Here is a 20,426-nt window from a genome sequence, read left to right as displayed (position 1 = left end):
CGCCGATCGAGTGCTGGTAGATTCGTACGCGCTGTGCTTTCGACGGTTAGTTTGCGTTGAAGCGAGACGCGGCATGAAGGTCAATTCACTCGCTTCTGCTGCCGCGCCGAGGAACGTCTGCGTGATATCTTGTGGTGCAATTGTAGATGCCGGTAGTCACTGACGGTGCCGAGCAGCGTCTGTGTACTTTACTAAAGCAAGCAAAACCGTGCTATTGCTCGACAAACTTAGTTTAACCGCATTCATACACGGCACTTTCTTTAGCGATACTATCTCTCTTACACCTTGAATCCGGCTCAGTGACAATGGTGCACTGATTTGTGCCACTTTGCAAGTGACATACCTTGGTGGTTACTCAGTAAAGCTCATCAGTGAGTATGTATGTTGTATATATGTTGTTCTCGAGGAGCAATAAAGATAACTACATGTATTGTTTATAAAACACCAAGAAATAATTGGTCTTCATTGCCTAGACCCTGAATTTCTGGTACTCCTATACCAAATTATTAGTGTTTTTAAAACAAAAAATGTGTGCATCATCTCTACCGGAGAAGAATTGAGGAAGTGTTCATCCTCATTGTGACAGCCTATGTGGAAGACTCTCCCGTTCTATGTTGCCCAGAGAGCCTGAACAACTGGCATGGCAGGTGGTCAGCACATTTTATTGCTGAAAAGTTTATTCACCTACGCCTGGTCAACCACGCAAGCGTTGTCGCCGATAAGAACGAAAAACACGTGTAAAGCAACGAGTTATAAGGCATGGTGGCGTGCTCGTAGTATTATTATCTCACGCCAAGAATATGAACTGCATTAAGCATTGTCGTTGCCTTGCACTTGTTCATAATCTATGAAGGGGTGTTTGTCGAAATGTGCTCTAATAAGGATAATAATAAGGTTTTGTTAAATCAAATTAATTCTGATACGCTAGAATCATTTTACCGAATGTGCATTATAATATTCACTGTTTCTCTTCCAGCGCGCTGACTTTTGCATTGCCGTGAGAGGCCTTCAGGCATTTTCAAGCTACTCGCAACAGCTTTTTCGCCTGGACGCCCAACAAAATACGATTTTCCCTTCAGGACTACGGACGACAATATCAGCCCTCTCGCGCGATATAGTTGAAAATGCAGGAGGCTGTACATGTCTCTCGCATGCCTTGGTTTGTTGAACACGCTGGAATCAATGTACTCATTATTACCTGGGCCAAAGCTTGCATGGGAGCCGTCAAGGTCGCGTGAGAGATCTGAATTTCGTCTGGGAAGTCACCCATGCGGTAGCTTCAGTACAGCGTCACCTCCTCTTGTCTAAGCTACTAAGCAATGAAAAAACAGCGCACGCTCAGTATACAGTATAGGTCTATTCGATTCAGCCAAGTTTTTCTGCACCTTCTGCACCTATTCACGGTGCGCTGCACTTAGGCCTTCGATTCCGCGAGGTGCAGCGGTGCGCCCTGCACCCCCGTGCACGATTGAACGGTGTGCAAGGCAAGGTGCCGCCGCAGAGCAGTGCACCCTTGAACCTTGCAGCGAGTGGGCGCTGCCCGGCACACCATAACTGGCACCCCCCCCCCCCTCTGCACCTTTTCGTTTGTGGTGCCGTGCACCTTTTTTCTGAATCGATTACGCGTGCACAGCCTTTGCACCAGCGGCGATGACTGCGCAGGCTGCCGACCTGCACCGTCGCACGTTCCCCGGCTGGCCCCTCAACGACTCGCTGCTGCACCGGCACGGCGAGTACGCGTTCCCGGTGCAGTACGACTACTGGTGGAACTCGGTGTTCCTGCACCTGGCCGTGGCGGCGCCGCCAATGTTCTACACGGACGCGCCCGCTTCGGTCAACTACGCGGCCTTCGGCACGGCCGTGGCCAGGCAGCTGGTCAGGGGCTTCGACCCGCAGGTGGGTGTCATCCTCCGCCGCGCTTGGCCGAGACCCCGCGGGTGCGCGTAATCGTGTGAAGGTCGTGTGTGCGCACACGCTCGTGGGGCGCCATAACGTATTTCTGGCCCCTTCAATCCGGTTCCGGCATTTCAGCGGGCCATTTCGATTGGCCGTCTCGTATGCCGTCCAGGACTGCGCAACGCTCATTAGTTGAAATATCCGCCTTGTATGGGCAGTCAGGGACTGTCAGGGTCGGATGATAGAATAGACCCAGTATATATGAAAGCTAATGCCTTCGCGATTCATTTCGTTATGCTTTGAGGGTGCCGCCACGGGGAGGGCGTAACTTGAGCACCGTATTTTCTCACGCGGTCTCAGAGGGTGCTATTGTATAGATTCCGCCTAACATCGAATTCTGCAACGATGGTACTTTGAGCCAGTCAGAGAGGCTGTAGCACATAGAGTTTCTATAAATACCCTAGAGGGAAATGTGGCGCTAGTGTCTACGGGGGTTATCATGAGCGTCGCCTCAACCTACATGGGAATGATGGGAAGTACAGGCTTCGGATTGACTTCGGTCTTTAGACTAGTGGCGTTTGCTTCTGGCGCAGTAAACAGCGCTATACTCAAATATTATCGCGTAAAATCCAATTCTATTTCTGCAGTATGTTATATAATGCACAACACGCTACATAAACTTTGCATGACTTTGAGATGGAAGCATGGTTTACTATGGTTTGTCAGCAGGACACACCAGGGTATGCATACTTGTGCGATTCTGTTCCCAATTTAACGTCAAAGAATAATTATTTATTCACTTTTGCAACAGCAAAACAACCGTGCATGTACTTATATAAAAATACTCATCAAGTAGTTCTGGAAATAAAAATGTTGTATTCTGACAAAGCGTTGCGCCCTTGAGAGGAATGCCAAGGTCGGGAATGCTACAAGTGTCGTCTGCTACGACGCCTGCTCGCTGCAAACGCGAGACTTTTCTCGCAGACGACAGGCACTTGCGAACTCTCTCGCTCTTTCGAAAGGTTGCGTCGGCTGTCACAATTGCTGAACGTCTTCAAGTACTTTTAAACACATCTGCTGCAGTGCTAGCTAGGACGCTAGTGGCCTCCTACGAGTATGCTCCATCATATTTTATATTGGCGTACCGCTTCCGGAGCGTTACAGCGTGGCTTTGCGGGTACCCATTGTGCGACACTAGACTACAGCTAGGAAGCAACAGTCTTTCCTACCACAAGTAAGTTTGTGTTCTCAAAGTCCTAAAACACGCATTTCAATGACCACATAATGAAGCCCTCAATAAAATTTGATTGTCAAGCCACTAGAAGTACAATTGTATATGTCTTGTATCAGTAGTGCCTTCTTTGTTCTATTCTGAAGTTTCATAAAGCACGTAACGCTACAGTGCCAACCTAACACACTTAACAAACAAAGGTCTAAACGCTCAAAACATGTTCTTTCAACGTTTACGATGCCGCCGCTTTCTCGTCACGGCTTCAACGCCACACCGCGACCCAAGCATCGTCCCAGTCGCTGACCCAGCGCGCTATCGCCACTCCGAGCAACATAACAAACGCAGAGAGCTTTGCGTTGCACTGTCGAACTGCAGGTTATAGAATTTGCACTTGGAGCGAAACCGAAACTTTTAAAAAAATACTTGTGCACTAGTTCGTCAGTCAACAGAACGTCAATCCGAAGCCTGTACTTCCCATCATTCCCATGATGGTTGAACGATCGCAGCGCCAGATTTGCCTCTAGGTATACTAATATGAAACTCTATGCTGTAGCAACGCCGTGTGCCAATCAGACCTTGGCAATGTCCTGAGCGCACTCCCTCTGTGCACACACAACCCCCGAGATCACGAGCGCTGTTCCATCTCGGAGGCCACGCTTGCTTACACGCTCCACAAAACATCAACATCGCAGAAGGGCGCGTTCCTGGACTCCAACAGAACCGTGAGGAGCTGGATGTCGAGAGCCACGCGCGAAGAGCTGCAGAAGAAGATCTCGTGCGCTGGCGGCAGCTCCTCCGTGCTCATGGACGTGGCCGCCGCCCAGGTCGCCTACCGGGCCTTTCAGGAACACCGAGCGGCCGAGCCAAGACGCTACGCCGTGAGCAAGGACATCTCGCTGACGCCGGACATGCTCTTCTTCGTGACTCTCTGCCGCAGCCTGTGCGGCCGGGGTGAACTGTGTCCCAAGGTGCTGAGCAACATGGCTGCGTTTAGCCGCGCGTTCTCCTGTAAACCCGATGCGCCCATGAACCGCGCCGACAAGTGCTCCTTCTTTGAGCAGGCGTGACATCTTGCCAAATATGGAACAGTGGTGGCCGAGTTCCTTCAAGAGGCACCATTCGTTTGTATGCCCATAGCGTTTTGCATCAGAGTTTTATGAATTGCAAATAACGTGCGATATATGAGTACAATTTTGTGCTCTTTTTTTTAAATACTTTGCCTGAGCTCACGGGGGTTGCAATGTGGGCTTGTTGGTAATGTATCTTCAAGGGCAGTACGGTAGCGCGATTAAAAGATGGGACAAAGAAGGCACATAGGGACAAGCGCAGTTCTTGATCAAGATTTCAACGTACGAAAGATGTTGCGTTCCATGCAGCTCAACTTTTTTCCTGATTCATTTATAATTTTTGCTTGCGCATTTGCTTTTTTGCGTCAATCTCCGTAAGGAACGTGCTTCAATTAATAAGCTGTTACTTAAGGACATGAGGAAAAGCGTGTGCGTTAGTACCTGGTGCTTCCATGTACGCGCCGACGTCGTTAAATATTCAGTTTAGTGTATATCGTAGATCGAAACTTTGGAATAGCCAATGAAACACAGCGGATTTAGGTCTGTTCAAGTGGATTACTTTTAGGGCAGCGTTGCCTGCGCGAATAATTGCTATGTACAGGTGGATAAGTTTAAGAATGTGTTACCTTCCTTTTTTTAATTGTTAATTTTGGGGCACATGATCCAATTACAAAATTAAAGTTGAGCAGCAGTGAAGTCATGTTTGCTTATCAGAAATCGTAAAACTAGCACTACTTCCTTAATATCCGGCCCATTAAAGAGACCGACAGCCAGTTTTTATAGCACATTTTCAGCTGTGCAACTGAATGCTTACTGGTCGGAACGCCCAATCCTGCAATGGCAACGCGAAATAACGCATTGCAACATTTTTTATCAATTATTTTATCTGTAGTCGCTATCATGTCCATGCAGTCATACTGGAAACAGTCGTATGTGAGCGCGATAACGATTGTACGCCTTCGTCAATGGGAAGCAGACAAGTGCGGCCCTAGCCGCAGCTAATTTATCTGTTGTTTATCAAGCCGATGTTCATGCGTAGGTCAAGCAGTTTGAAATGAGCTTAACTGTAAGGCCAATGCGTTTTTTTATACAATTTTGGAACGGATCTTTCAAGAGTAGCACTAGTCTTATCTTTGGGCTAAGCAGGCATGGTTCCACTACTGCTTAGCTTTAGTAAATATTTTATTTAGCTACATGGACATTGCAATTTGTTATGCAAATAATGCCCGCCTCTTAGATAATCTACCTTAATAGGCCGAATCGTGTCGTAAGTCTTCATAATTGTGGCTTCGTTTATTGGGATTATGGGTCTAAATCTCCGAAAATATTTTTCGAAACGCCTGAAGGCATTAAGTCTCTGCGTGCTTGCACAATCATTGCGAATTCTTGAACTTATAGCGTGATATAAACTGTCAACAATCAACATGCGAAGTCTCAATGTCGGAAGGGCGAGGTTTAGGCAAATCAATGCATACTCTCAATAATTCCCACGATGGCTGAACAGCCACACTGGCAGCTCCCGTAGACACTAACTCCAGAGCTCCGTCTAGAAAATTTTCGAGAAACTGCACGGATAGGATACGGACGAAGGAAAAGTTGTCAACGTTTGCGCGCGCCTTTCCAGTGCTGCAATCGTCTTGTATAAACCCCGAGAACAAAGCGAGCACTGGAAACATTTCTTTCTTTCTTCAAGAGTAACTGCTTGCTTTGAGTCTTATTTAACTCCGCTTAACGCAACTTATTGTACGCTGTAAGAAGAGTTTGCAAACTTTGATGCTTACCTTGTTCCCAGACTACAAAAGATTTAGCTCGGGGGCTCCTGTCTAAATACATAGGAAAGGAGAAATAATTTTTCTCAACAACCACTGCAACAAATTCGACGGGATTCATTACAATTAAAAGAAAAAGTGAAAATCTATTGACTGATGGAAGCCGATTTCTTATTTAGGCCATTCGTTTTGTTTAATTACGAAAAGTCGCAAATTCGTGAATCTAGTTCACGACTCCGTAATTCAGCAATGCAAAACGATATCACAATTCTGTAAATTGCATCTAATAGCACATCTAAAGCGAAAAAAATGTATGTATTATACATTTTTCTCAAGTACACCAATAATATGTGAGTAGTACATTCGCAAAACCATTGTAAACATGCATAAATTATTATATCAAATTTGCCCGCTGTGGATGTTCTGGTGGATGCTATTTACAGAACGGCGATATCTGTTTCTGACGCAGAGGGACAAATTTGTAAACTTAGGGCTTCCATTTTTTTTAAACACACAACTATATAAAGATCCTTGTAAAAAAATAAGGCCATAAATCGAAATTCCACTTCTAACAGTCACTAGAATTTAATTTTTCAGTCAAATGCCAGGAATTTCATTAAAATCGGCCCTGGGCTTATCCCACAAAAGCATTTCTGAGTGGCTGGTTGCGCGATGGCCTTGAAAAAAAAAAACACGGCGTCTAGTCGAGCAGTACAAAAAAAAAGACCACGTGACCTTCTCCGAGCAATCGGCCATGGGCGTCTTGCGCTGGAGTTTGAGGTATAGTAGCGGCGCCTGGTGGCGGCGCGGGAAACGACATCTTGGTCGTACCAGCTTGGGTCGTATTGAGCCCTGGCTATGGCGAAGCACGTTTGTAGGCCGAGTTTTGCGTCGATTGGCACTTTTTTCTGCTATGTTGCGGGTGCCAAAAGGCTCGTCACTTCTCACAGACCATGCCGACCACGCTGCGAGCTCGCCGCAGCTTATAGTTTAACGAAAATGGCGAAGCACGTTTGTAGGCCGAGTTTTGCGTCGATTGGCACTTTTTTCTGCTATGTTGCGGGTGCCAAAAGGCTCGTCACTTCTCACAGACCATGCCGACCACGCTGCGAGCTCGCCGCAGCTTATAGTTTAACGAAAACGGACTCTCCGTGTGCCGTGGGACGTAATGCTGGGAGCAGAAGGAATCGGTGACGCCGATCCGGAGAGAAGTAGCCCAGCGTCGAAAAGGCGTCACCGTCGTTACTTCTGCGTCGTGGGCTGCCAGGAACAAGGAGGCCTGGATCCCAACATCAGATTCTACCGTTTTCCTTCAAGACCTCACGAAGTGGAGCGTCTGGTGCGCTGCATAGCTGCAGTTCGTCGCGCTGAGTAAGCGAAACTTCGCGCCATGCTGACTGCTTCGCCTGTCTTGAAGCTTGCTTGATTATCTGCGTTCTAAATTCGAGACAAGTTCGTAGTGGCCCCTGTGCCCCGAAACGTCCATCCCGTCCACAACGAGGGCCGACGCAAGGCCAGAGCAGCCGCCATCCTCAAACAGATCAAGCGACACGACATTAGCGCAAGCTTCGTCGACGCTGCGGAGTACAGTGACGGGAAGACCTTTGCCGTCGTTGTGGTAGACTCGAGCGGAAACATTTCCAATAGCGCCTCGATTCGCCCTTCAGACCCCGGAGTCGCCGAGCAAGTCGCCATCGCCCTCGCCCTGCTAGACGGTCGTGGTTCCGAAATATAGAGTGACTCCAAAACGGCAGTTAGGGCTTTTCAAAAGGGTTGCATCGCCAAGGAAGCTCTTCGTCTTCTTAGCGGCTCGAGTCCACATGCTCTCTCAAACCATTCAATTCACTGGTTTCCCGCACACGTAGGATCGGTCGAGGGTGCTCCCCCGAACCTCAATGAGTCTGCCCACGAGGCTGCGCGTGACTTCACCGACCGCGCTTCCTCTATAAGGAGCACTGACTCCCCTCCTATCTACGGTCACAGGGACGCTCCTGCTACTCACAACGAGATTATTAAATATTTCTACATGTCCAGAAGGGTCTTTCCACCCCCTCACCCCAAGTTGAATAGGGCGCAAGCCGTTTCGCTTAGGCTCCTACAGACCAGCACATATCCGTGTCTGTCCGCTCTCCACGAGGCTTACCCCGACGTGTATCGCGACGACGCCTGCCCGTCCTGCGGCCAGACCTCCACTCTACCCCACATGCTCTGGGAGTGCGGGTCGACATACCCCAAGTTCATCAAGGAGGAGTGGGACTCGCTTCTGCGTAGCCCCGCTCTAGAAAAGCAAATCCTGGCTGTCCGGCGTGCCCGCGACCGGGCCGGTGGGCTAGACCTGCCGGTCCCGACGTGGGACTAGCCGGGTGCGCGACGAGTTCGCGTCCTCGCCGGACCTACAATAAAGTTTATTCACTCACTCACTCACTCTAAATTTCGGTCTTTTGCGCCTACAGTCCCGACAGCAGACCGACATAGCAGCAGGCATGGCTGGTAATTCACGATTCGAGACACGGCCACAGCGACGATTAACAATTCGACCGATGCGAAGTGGTGAAGTGACCAGGTGTATGCAAATGACCACAAATGGCCAGGAAGATTCGGTGACCATTCACTACCTCACTACGAGCAGCACAGGTTAGAGAGTTAAATGCGCTCATACTTGACCTCAAGCCAGCATGTTGAGGCAGCGCAGCAAGGTAGTATTGATTACAGCAGATCGATGTTCGAGCGCTGTCATTAAAAGCTACCTCAAGCGAGCAGCGCACGAGCTCGCGCTGCAGCGCGATTCGCACGTACGTGCGAGCTCATATGCATTCCATCAGTTATTACTAGTTATAAAAGGGACAGATGGCCGCTACTACATCGCAGGCATAACTACTTGTTTAGCGGCATGCAGTCAACAAAGATTGCAGGAGGCCCGCCGTTTCACGGCATGGCGAAAGACCGCTGCCGTCGCGGCGCGTACGATCGTGCGATCGAGGAGTTCGTACATCGCGGCGCGTATCGTCGTGTGCTCGAGCAGTTCCGTACACAGGATGTCTGCTTATCGCTGCTGTGGATTCATTTATAGCAAGTATTTCCTCGCGTTTGTGCGCCTGAATCTAGCAGCTAGCGTGCAAACCTTACCTGAAGTTCCACTTCGTACGCGACTCGCTTCACTTGCGATTGACACTGCACTAAAACTTCGCCGCTTAATTCTTGCACGGCGTACACGCATTCGGCACTGCATACTTGCCTTTACGCAGCGTGCCACCCCTGAAAAAATTACCGACGATTACGTTACTTCCTAATGCGAAATTTGAGCGCAGCAAATAAGCTGTTTCACCTTTTCGATAGATTGACGCAAAGAAATCGAGCAACACATGTATGCGCTATCACAGAATTTTTTTTTTATTTTTCACACGTATTCCTTTAACAAAGACTCCATTAACAGTTCTTGACAGTCATGAAGGAAGCTTTGTGGTCGGAGAAATAGACTGATATATGTTCGACTTGGTACACCAATGCTTGATTCTCAAAGACGAGATCTATACAAGTGCCTCGCGAGGTTGTCACAGCCGTGGGACGCGTTACGAGCGAGAGGAACGGGATGTTCTCCCGCATAAGTGTTAGGAAATTGCTGTTTGTCTTTATGTCAACATTAAAGTCCCCCACTACTAACATCGGTGTGGATCGATGGACGGTTAATGCGAGTTGCAGGAAGTGCACGACGTCTTTCGTGAGTGCGGTAGCGGACTCACGAAAGCGGTATCAGTCGGTCGCTGCTAGCGCTGGGGGGATGAAAGGGGGGCGGAGCTGGTTATGAGGCCGACGACAACGCGAAACCCAGGAACGGACGCCAAAGAGCCATTTGTGTAGCCAGCCCTCCTCCACAGTCTCTCCTCCTCCCTTCCATCATCCTCCCTCGCCCGGAGAGCCGACAGCGCGCATGCGCGGCGGCGGAGCAGCGGCGCATGCGCGGTGGCGGAGCGCGGCGGCGGAGGCGAGCTGGTTACGAGGCCGACGCCGACGACGACGACGCCGACGACGACGCGAAACCCAGGAACGGACGCCAAAGAGCTGCGCTCTAAAAAATCTTCGGTGCCCGATATTCGCTGCAGGCCGTGATACAACACAACCGAAAGTGGCCGGTCCATATTGTAAACGTGCTTTCCGAAGCAGACGGCCCAGCTTGGTACGACCCATTTTAGGACAGAGGGCGCTTTTTAGCACCTTTTTCGCAGCGCCCCCTGGGCAATGCAAGAGCCCCATTGGCGATGGAGGGCGGAAGGAGCGGCGCGCGCAGACAGGTTATAGAGGCTAGAAGGTTTTCCTAGTGTCACGACCGAGCCGGCGCAGCTGAAATAACTTGCTATGCGCAAGGCAGATGGCGCTACCGCCCGCTGGCGCGCGGGCAGGCGCAAGAAGCTCTCATGGGGGTAGTGCTCTCTGGTTCAGTCGGTTGATTGTGTGTGTGCTGCTGTCACTGCTTTGACAAGGCGTTAAAGTGCTAAAGACAGTGCAAACTCTGGCATAGGTTCTCTTGTCATTTAGATTCGACACGGACTAGCTGTAACGCCGAGAGTGTGCCGCGGCCGGAGCAAATGCAAGCGTCACATCGGGCCCGACCTACTGCGCCGTAAAGAATTAAGCGTAAGAACACATCTTGTACATGATACCGAAACGAGAAAATGAAGCGGGACAAATTGCAGGGCGGAATGTCTTTATTACACAAGGTTCCATGGCAACAATATACTAATGCCTTTCCTTGTGGGAAGTGCCCTGTGCGAGGCTACCGACAGCGCCTCATTTTCAGCAGCTTTTTCTTTTATTGCTGCGCGCTTTGTTTACTGACTTTACAAGAAAATGCATCCTAGTCAAGGCGTAAAACTTCATCACTTCTGTCGTAATTCGACGTCCATGCTCCTCGCAGCTCTCACCTTGAAGCTCACGTCCCTGAAGAAAATGCAGAAAGCTGACCATGCTATCTGCGTGTAGCTTATTGCGACTGAAAAACACCGTAAATGCGTCCTCAAGCTTTGCTATGAGCTGTTCAATTGGCCTTGATGGATAAACTAAGCCTCCATGGTCAAAATTTCGAGTAAGCGAGGTATTGTTGTTTGACTCGGCTTGCAAAGACAAAGTGCTGAAACAAGTTGCACATTGAGGGCAAGGAAATCTTTTAAGGATTTTTCTTACAACATACCCAGCTACATAAAAAGATTAGTCTGCCGTCACTTTTTTTTTGTCTACACAGCCCTGAGGATCGCTCAGGCTGCTGTGCTCCTCGAGCAGCTCTGCATGCAGCAGAAGCCAAGTTTCCGCCATCCAGTAAATTATCGACAAGTTCAGTTATTCGCGCATTTTTTTCTTTGGGGACATGAGATGGCTGCAAGAGGGCAGTCACTACTTCTGCAGGTACTTTTGCTCCTTTTGGAGGCTTTGCGAGGCTGTAGAAAGCCAGGTTGTTGATAATTATCAAAAACTGCCCCACTATTGGATGATCATTGCAACCGAAGCACTGGCACGCAATACCAAATACATTCTCCATCCAGTCTTGGCTTAGGTTTGCGGTCAACAAGTACTTGTATTGCAGGGACGTGGTTAGGTATTTTACAAGCGGCAGTGTGCTTTGCAGCGTTACACGCAGCCCAAGGGCAGTTCCTGCACTTAAAAACCGCCACCATGCTGTGCAGCATATTCTTCCCATTCATTGAGAAAAACAATAAACTCATTAAAAAACTGTGCACTTCTTGAATCAGCACGATGGCCTTTTGATGGGATTCTAGACGACATTATAAAAATTAGTATTTCCATTAGTTTTAGAAACCGTTCTGTCGTGTCGATGTTTCAGACGTTGTCCCTTTGCAAATGCGGATCAGGAGCTGTGGGCTCCTCATCCGCATGAGGATACATTCCAACACCCACAGCTGATTGAACCGCATGCCCCGGGTTGACTTTCTGGAAGCTGCCTCGAAACGTGCCTTCACACCAAGGCGCTGCTTTGGAGGAAGGCCTCCGATTTTCTCCTCCAGCACAATAGTTGGGATGGACTGCGGGAGTACCCGGAGGTCTTTGACGGTCTTGCTGAAAGTTTTTTTTTTTTTTGGGGGGGGGGGGGCGGATTAAGTCAAGGGATTTTCGCTTCCTTGCATTTATTTGTTTCAAAGTCGTTAGTCGTTTCTTATGCTGCCAGCTGAACTGGTTCAAGATAAGCTTTCTTGAGTATTTGCATCGTAGGCAAGTATTGCATATCGGACGTCGTCACAGTGCAGGGTTTCGAGAAGTACGCTTTTCCATACTGTGTATGTTGGCCAGGTGAGAGAGGCTCAATCTAACAGCCGGGACAAAGTAGCAATTTATCTCCTGCTTTGAACGTAGCGTTCGTTGAAATGCCTTGAGCACACGACACAGGTTTCGTCGAGAGCCTTGTCATCTCGCGTTATGTTTCGAGCCCATTCTTGCGACCGATGAGGGTCGGACGGGGCGCGGAACGACACTTTTTCTTTCGACGACTTGTAGCCACCTTTGCAGAGCGGCACGAAACACGTGCGACCTTTTTTGTCGGCATTATTACATGTGCATCTAGAGGCACAAACAAATCGCGCACAAATCCCAGCCCGCGCGCACTTGCCAACTGGCTGGGCGAACGGCGCGCCTAGAACAGCGCCGCCAAAACTCGCCTGGTAGCTGCAGCGCCACCTACGCAGTGCATCCAAACTGGTTTCACAGGGGCCCCTTGAAATGGCGGCCGTTCACGACACTAGGAAAACCTTCTAGCCTCTGTAGACAGGTGTTCCGTCGCTGACGTCACGCAGCGGCGGCGGCGGCGGCGGTTGTGGCGATAGTTGACTGCGAAGCGAGAGAGACGGCGATGGAGGGCGCTGGCCCGGGGCGTAACGGATTGCGCGGTAGGCCTCGCGAGTACGTTACGGTCGAGGATGCTCGCCAGGCGACAAACGAGGCGCGACGTGCGAAGTGGAGGGAGCAAGGCGTTCGACAGCGAGTGCCGCTCTCCTCTGCTAAGAGGATGCAGCGTAATTGTGTCCGGTTTGTGTTACGCAATTGTAACACTTACTGGAGACAAGCATGCTGCATCTTTAGGCAGTGCATTAAGTGCTCGCCTGTGTCGTTGAGGACGTCGACCTAAAGCGCCACACGTGTACTTCACACTGTGGCTTGCTATATGTCTTGCAAGAAGTCTGACCCTCCGATCGTATAACTTATTGGATTACCAGGTGAGCAGGCCTTAACGTGTTACAGAAGTGTAATATGCTGCCGAACTTTTACAGGGAAGCTGTTTATGGCTAGGGTTCCGTGAAATTTTCATGTGTGTGAGCAAAAACTATCATCATCAGCAATGGCTCGTGCCACTGCTCACGTGTTTTTCGTCGTCTTCCACAGCTGGCTCCGCTTATGCTCATCGTGCCAGCGTTCCCACACTGTCCTTCCCTTTGCGAAGGCGCTGGCGGTACTGGCCCATGCACTGCCAGTCGGTGCGGTGATTTTGGTCTCAGATTCTTTTGATGATGGTGATGATGACCTTCACGCGTTTGGCGCATAACCACGTACGGAGATTGGCCAAGAGTGCATAGTGCTAAGGTAATACATATAAAAATCTATAATTATCATGAATAAAAGCGAGGAAAGTTCAAAACAATTTAGTAAACAGTCATTCGATAAAAAAAGTATATAGTATAATATATATGAGGCAATAAAGGAAGAATAAAATGAATAATACGGTCAACAATGAAAACGGTTTGATTCAATTATGAATTTTTTTTATGGCGATGCACACATTCCTGTGTGAGTGCCCAAGCACAGAAGCTCCGAAAGACAGCAGTACCGGAGTGTTCAATGGCAAGCCGAGCTGTGCCACTGTAATTTCCACAGCTGACTCTGATGGTACCCATCATGCCAGCGTTTCCATACTGCCCCTCCCTGTGCGAAGGCGCTGACGGCACTGGCCCACATGCCTATCGGTGTGGTGATTTCGGTCTCAGATTTCTTGCCTCAGTATATCACGAAATGAAAACACGAATGTATGTAATGAATGTGTAACACGAATGAACGCGGAAGTATAAAAATAAATGTATGTGCGTGCCTTTCGTCCCGATGACTACCGATCAAGAAAATGATACGTTCATACCTTTGTTGGAAATTCCGCGTCACCTCTTTGTCATTTGCTACACAGCTTCGCTGGTCATCCACCTTCACAGAGTGGTACGGCTCACGATTTTTTTTTTTGCGCACCTTTCCTGAGCGCCAGCTGCAGTCCGGTCGCGAAAGGTATGCGCGTATTAGCTTGAAAGGGTGGTGTTGTTTTTTTTACAGAAAGCACCGAGCGCAGAGTGTTAAAGAAAGGAAACGCACGCACAAAGATGACGATTGTTGTTTGGGTTCAAGGTAAGCCCTAAAGGGTGTAATTTTTTTAGTGAATAGTACATTCACTCCGAGCACGAGCAGAGTGAACTTACCTCGCGGCGTGCGTAGTGTAAAAGAATCCTCAGTCGCGCAGTGCTGCGACATTTTCCCCGGGGGCAGACGAAGCTCGCTGAGCGAGTTAAAGGGACCTGTGATGGCACTGGCCACGTGAACAACTCGCGTCGCCCATGAACGCCGATTACTTGCTGTCACTTTGGCGACGGCATAGTTCACATCACTCAAGCGGCTGAGTATAACGAATGGTCCAGTGTAAGTGGTGAGAAACTTGGGGTACAATCCCTTTTTGCGAAGAGGTGTCCACAGCCAAACATAATCACCAGGAGTAAAGCTGACGGGGATATACCGCGCGTCATAGCGAATCTTGCGGTTGCGTTGTGAGGACAACGTCCTAAGTTGCGCCAGTCGACGTGCTTCCTCAGCACGACACAGAGTTTGGGCGATGGAAAGATCTTCTTGGCACAATAAAGGTAGAACAGTGTCCAGGAAGCTCTGGGGAGCGCGCACGTACAGCAAGAAGAACGGCGCATATCCAGTAACTTCGTGCTTGGCACTATTGTACGCGTACGTTACAAAAGGTAAGACGGCGTCCCAACTCTTGTGGTCAGCAGCGACATACATTGATAACATGTTGGTAACGGTTCGAATCGTCCGCTCCGTGAGGCCATTGGTTTGCGGGTGGTAAGGATTGGAATGACGATATGCAGAACCACAAAGCCGTAAGAATTCTTCAACGACGTCGGCGGTGAATTGCCGTCCACGGTCACTGATTACAACACGGGGAGCGCCGTGACAGAGTATGACATGATGCAACAAAAATGAAGAGACATCTGCTGCAGTGGCAGATGGAAGTGCCGCCGTTTCCGTGTAGCGAGTAAGATCATCTACGCATACTATAATCCAGCGGTAGCCAGCTGACGTCTTTGGGAGCGGGTCAAGCAAGTCGATGCCGACTTTTCAAAGGGTAACGTCGGTGCAGTGATGCCAACCCTATGGATTTATCCCTAGATATAGAGATTTTGTCTTTGCTTTAGGGATCTAGCGTCTTTTTGTGAAATCTAGGGATTTTAAGCGGTCGTATAATTGTTACTTTAAGCGGCGTCAAGGCAGGCGTATCTGATTATGTTGCCTTCCAAACAGAAAATACTATGAAAAATGCTAGTTACTGCTCATATATTTTTGGTGTTCTGCCAAGCCGATAGATGGCGACAGCAGTTCTGCAACGCGAAATAATCGGCTGCTGCACAGTGAGGTAAAACGAAACCATATGACTTTCAAACTGTTTAATCGTGCGTGTGATCTCCGGCGCTACGAGTGACTGCTGCTCTACGAAAGAAAAAGCTGAATTTTGACTTGTAGTGTCAGCATCGACGCGCTACGTTTACGCTCACCGCGTACCTTCACCGTTCAAACGTGCTGCATGTCAGATGGCAACTTCTGGACCAAGAGACTTTGATGATGGTGAGCCAAGCAAAAAGAAAGCGAAAGCGTACGACCAAAAATATTTGACCAAATGGGAAGCGGATCCGAAGTACAGAGGGTGGTTGTCAGCCAGTAAAAAAGGGCCCTTGTACTTTTCCTGCAAAGCATGCAGATCCGATTGTAAAGGTGGGAAATCAGAAATCGACCGCCACTTTGCAAGCTCCAAGCACAAGAAAAGCGCTGCAAGCTTGCAATCGACCTGCGCGCTGACATCCATGCCTTCAATAAGTGGGCAAACTCAAGTAGACAAATCGGTCAAAGAGGCTGAAATCAGGCTTGCAGCGTTTGTCACTGAACACAATCTACCTTTTAATGCCATGGGGCATTTAGTTGATGTTGTCAAGGCGTCGTGTGACGACTCGCAGATTGCAAAGAAGTTAAGTTGCCGCCGGACAAAGTGCGCTGCAACCATAAAGAATGTGCTTGGAGAGGAGAGTCGCGAAGAGCTCTATGAGCTTTTGCGCACACAGAAGTTCTCCCTTCTGGTGGACAAATCCACTGACAAGGCTACGGTGAAGCATCTGTCACTTGTCGCCCGAGTAATGAACGCCGACGGTGGCATAATGGATGCGTTTTTGGACTTAGTGCCAGTCAGTGATGCGACTGCCAGCTCTCTCTACACTAGCTTAAAGGCGGTGTTCAGTGCTGCGGAAATTCCGTACGCCAAAAATTTGATTGGTTTTGCGGCCGACGGAGCGAACGTAATGATGGGTGCAGTGCGCATCATTCCGTCGCGTCGCTGCTACAAGCAGAAATTCCAGGCCTCTTCATTATGAAGTGCGTTTGCCATTCGTTCCATCTGTGCGCCTCGTATGCGTGTAAAACACTTCCAAGAGGAGTTGAAGATCTGGCACGCGATGTTTTCAATTACTTTTTGTCGCCGAAGCAGACATCTGCCTTCCAAGAATTCCAGAAGCTGGCAGAGGCGTCTACAGATGCCTCTGCCAGCTGCGTCTACTACATATTTATTTATCTCTGATAAAATGTATAACAAATGGAACAAAGAGTGAACTGCGCTGAACTTTGTTAAAGCTGAAATTGCCACATTAACAAGTAAACAAAGGAAATCTAGGGATTTTTTTAAATCTAGGGATTTCTCGGGGTTCATTTTAGGGATAAAACGTTGACCTGAGTTGGCATCACTAAAGCCCCTCAATCTCCCAAAGTAGCGCCATTCACTTCCCTCCTCCTCCGCTCGGCGCGGCCTCGACGGTGGCGCCGCTGGTGGTGGGCCTGCCGTAGCAGACGACGGCTAACACGCTACGGGAGGAAATACGCGGAAAAGTTCTTTCGAGTCCTGCGGAGCAGTTTTTTCAATCTAGATCTTGCTTTGTCAGTCGGTAACTGGCCTTAAGAATGTCGTGTCGGATTTGCGGAAGACATAGAGAAAAGCACCATTATTCAAGGCGTATTTAAGGCGTAAAGCGCGCGCACGTTGAATGTTCGTGTTGCTGAAACACGACACAAGCACGCGGTGTGCTCAGACACGCGAGTAATTACCAGAGTTTCAGGTTTTGACAGCGCGAAAGTATGTGCACGTGGTTTCGTAGGTTAATTTACGTACCTGCAGGATGCTTTTGTTCGGCCGGCGCGTGAGAGATTCCGACTGTCTGCGGTCAGCAATGCCTGGCAGCAGGGCCGTTTCTTTTCCGCGCCTTTTACAGATGTACGTAGCTCATGCACAGGTTGTGCTGGCCATGAGCAACGTTTTCACACATAGGCGGTATAGATAATTTTAACAACGTACCAGCATGTGAAATCGTTATTTATTTATTACAGTGCAAATGGTTAGAATTTGATAGAAAAGTAAGAAGGAACTTGATGGGACAACTGGAAAGAGGTTCAGAAAATAATTATCCCCCTCCCTCATTGGCACCAGCAACACTTTTGTTGAAGTGCTAATTTTATCTCTGTATACTACGTGCGTCTGTATTCTTTTGCGTTGTAAGTTTTCACAAGGAAGCAGTATTGCGTTAACTGGAACAGTCAAGGCACACAAGACAGAAGAAAAGTTGATTCTTGGGTTTTACATCCCAACACCACGATCTCATAAGGCACGCCATAATGGGGGCTCTGGATTAATTTTTTTTGCAGCTGGGGTTCTTTAACGCACCCCCAATGCACTGGACACGGGCCCGTTTTGACACGGGCGTCAAAAGAAGAGGTTGGAGGAGCCGTGTCACTTCACAAAGCCGCGCGTTCTTTGCCACTTGCTCGAAGTCAGCCCGCCCGATCTTGTGAATCCACACTTTTCTTCGTTTTGCGTTGCGCCCGGCGGATGGTAAAACAAAAAGCTTTTTGCCGTCACTGGGTCTGTTGTGGCAACCGTAGGCGCAGCAGCACGGCATCGCAATTAAGCACTCGGCCCTAACACATTGTATAAAACTACCGCGCTCCTTCAAACCGCCTGCCGTACTTCGTCGCGCAGGCCCAAGAATGGGGGTCGCAGGCCCAAGATTGGGGGTCGCAGCGCGCTGAAAAAAAAGATATACAAAAGCGCGGCGCCTGCTCTGCGCCGGAAAGAAAAAAATATACAAAAGCGCGGGGCCTGCTTTCACGTGACACAGATTGGCCAATGGGGGAGCGGAGGAGGCTGGGGCGACAGGAGGAGTGGAGGAGGAAGCGCCTGGGTGAGCGGGGTGGCGGAAAGGTCTAAGAATGGCGCTACTTTTGGAAAATTGAGGGGTTTTAGGCATCACTGCGTCGGTGGCCTAACTGGTTGTAAATAGCCAGCTGGGGCCGTCGTCGTTTGCTTGTGGCGCTGGCAAACAGTACATCTGGCGACATACTGTTTCGTTGTTTTCCAGAGCCTGGGCCAGAAAAATCTCTAAGTAGGTGTAGTGTGCGTGCAAAGCCAAGGTGCCCGGACGTGATATCGTCATGCATGGAACGAAGGACAGCAGGGCGCAGGTTTTCGGGCACAACTAGAAGCAATGGGGGACCACCAGCCGAGTAATTTTTTTTTTTGTACAGCAAACCATTACGAAAAGTAAACGGTGTTGTTCCTGCCGGCTCACGTGCAGCTGCCCGAAGGGATTTCAAGGTAAGGTCGCAACCTTGCTCGCTCTCGAAGGTACGCAGGTCTGGAAAGCCGGAAGAGATGGAAACTAGGTAGTCATCGAAGTCATCATCCTCAGCTTTAGCGTGCGGCGAAGGGAGACGGGATAGGCAATCAGCATCCGTGTGACAGCGTCCGTATCTACATTTTTGTAGATGCTATAAAAGTATCAGGCTTACAAAGGAGCTACCGGAGGACAACACCCTGCGTTTTCTGGACGTTCTCCTTTCTTTCAGGAAAGAACATGTATGCTGGCGGTATGCAGCCCGCTCAGCAAAAAGCCTCTTGCCTTTTTCGTTGGCTCACCCAAGGTTAGTGAAGAGGGGAATCGCAAAAGCCGCCTTCCGTAATGCACTGCAAAGATCGTGCGTACACGAGATTGAAATTACCTTTAAAGGCCCTGTACAGCTTCTTTTGCGGGCTGGTTTTCGGAGCGTGCTTCTGCTACAGCTAGCGGCAGACATGTTAGCTAAAATGCACCGAAGGAAGATGCTAGGCAATACCGAGACCAATACTTTAAAAATGGCTGTCATCCCCTATTTGCACGGGATGTCCCATAGTGTAGACTGAAGAAGGCCGCCTGAAGGTTGGGTGTTTCGGTTGTGTTTTCAGGCCCAGGCGAGTTGAACTCCTTATGCAGATGCGTCGACCGAGACGGGACGCTGCCTCAATGATCGCCTCAGGGAACACGCTAACATAAAACAAAAATACAGCAGCAATCTTGCCCTGCATTGCAGGTCTTGCAAATGCATCCCTTGTTTTAGAAAGGTCACCGTCATCCAAAAGCACGCTGACAAGCACATGCGTGAAATTATCGAGGCATTTGCCATCATCCAACGTGCTCCTTCATGCATTACTTAACCATCCATCCAGTTATTAGACTAAAGAAACCACGTATCTGCAAATTCCGCCCCCCCCCCCCTGCAACCTCAAGTCATTCTACTCACGTTTATCACGCCATTTATGTTTTCATTCTTGCTTCTCTGCCTACATATTCCGCGACCGCGCAATAAACATACTTGTTGGAAGTCAGCGGCTGTGTCGTGTGCCCCCTTTCTGTGTCCCGTTAGTTGCGCTGTTTACTAAAGTATGTGTTCATACCAAAAAGCTCGGCCAGTCATTATTCTTAAGTTCGATTTAAAAATAATGTGGGGCTTTCGTTTTGTAGTCGATATATGTTTGGAAGTGCAAGCATGCAACGTTAGACTTTTCCTGCATGGCATACACAAAATGCCGTGTTTCTTGCGTATTGCCGCACCTGGGCTGAAATGTTTACCATGCTCTCAGTATTGTCTCTCATCAACACCGGGCCGCTGGGAAACGCGAGTGCGAGTCCTGCCTTGGAGTGCTTTTATTTCCTTGTTTTCTCAGCTCAACAATTATTTTAGCAGCATATAAATAGCGCACGTTGTTATTTGCTTATTTGATGAGCATAGTATGACCGCTATTCCCTTAAAGACCATTGTAAAAGGGCAACTGGTAGTCCATGAAGGAGAAACCGC

At 49.1% G+C, this 20,426-nt stretch overlaps 1 protein-coding gene across 1 annotated transcript in view; it reads left to right on the top strand.

The window, feature by feature from the left end:
* Positions 1–4,508, top strand: part of LOC135896225 (neprilysin-1-like) — a 29,411-nt gene extending 24,903 nt beyond the window's left edge. The window contains exons 7-8 of the mRNA XM_065424590.2: positions 1,663–1,896; positions 3,820–4,508. Coding sequence (XP_065280662.2) covers positions 1,663–1,896; positions 3,820–4,194 — 609 coding nt within the window. The 3' untranslated portion in view covers positions 4,195–4,508. The remainder of the gene's footprint in view (positions 1–1,662; positions 1,897–3,819) is intronic.
* The last annotated feature ends 15,918 nt before the right edge of the window (positions 4,509–20,426 follow it).

Source organism: Dermacentor albipictus, chromosome 8, assembly GCF_038994185.2.
Source record: "Dermacentor albipictus isolate Rhodes 1998 colony chromosome 8, USDA_Dalb.pri_finalv2, whole genome shotgun sequence".
Lineage (NCBI taxonomy): Eukaryota > Metazoa > Arthropoda > Arachnida > Ixodida > Ixodidae > Dermacentor > Dermacentor albipictus.
This window is presented reverse-complemented; position numbering and strand designations above follow the sequence as displayed.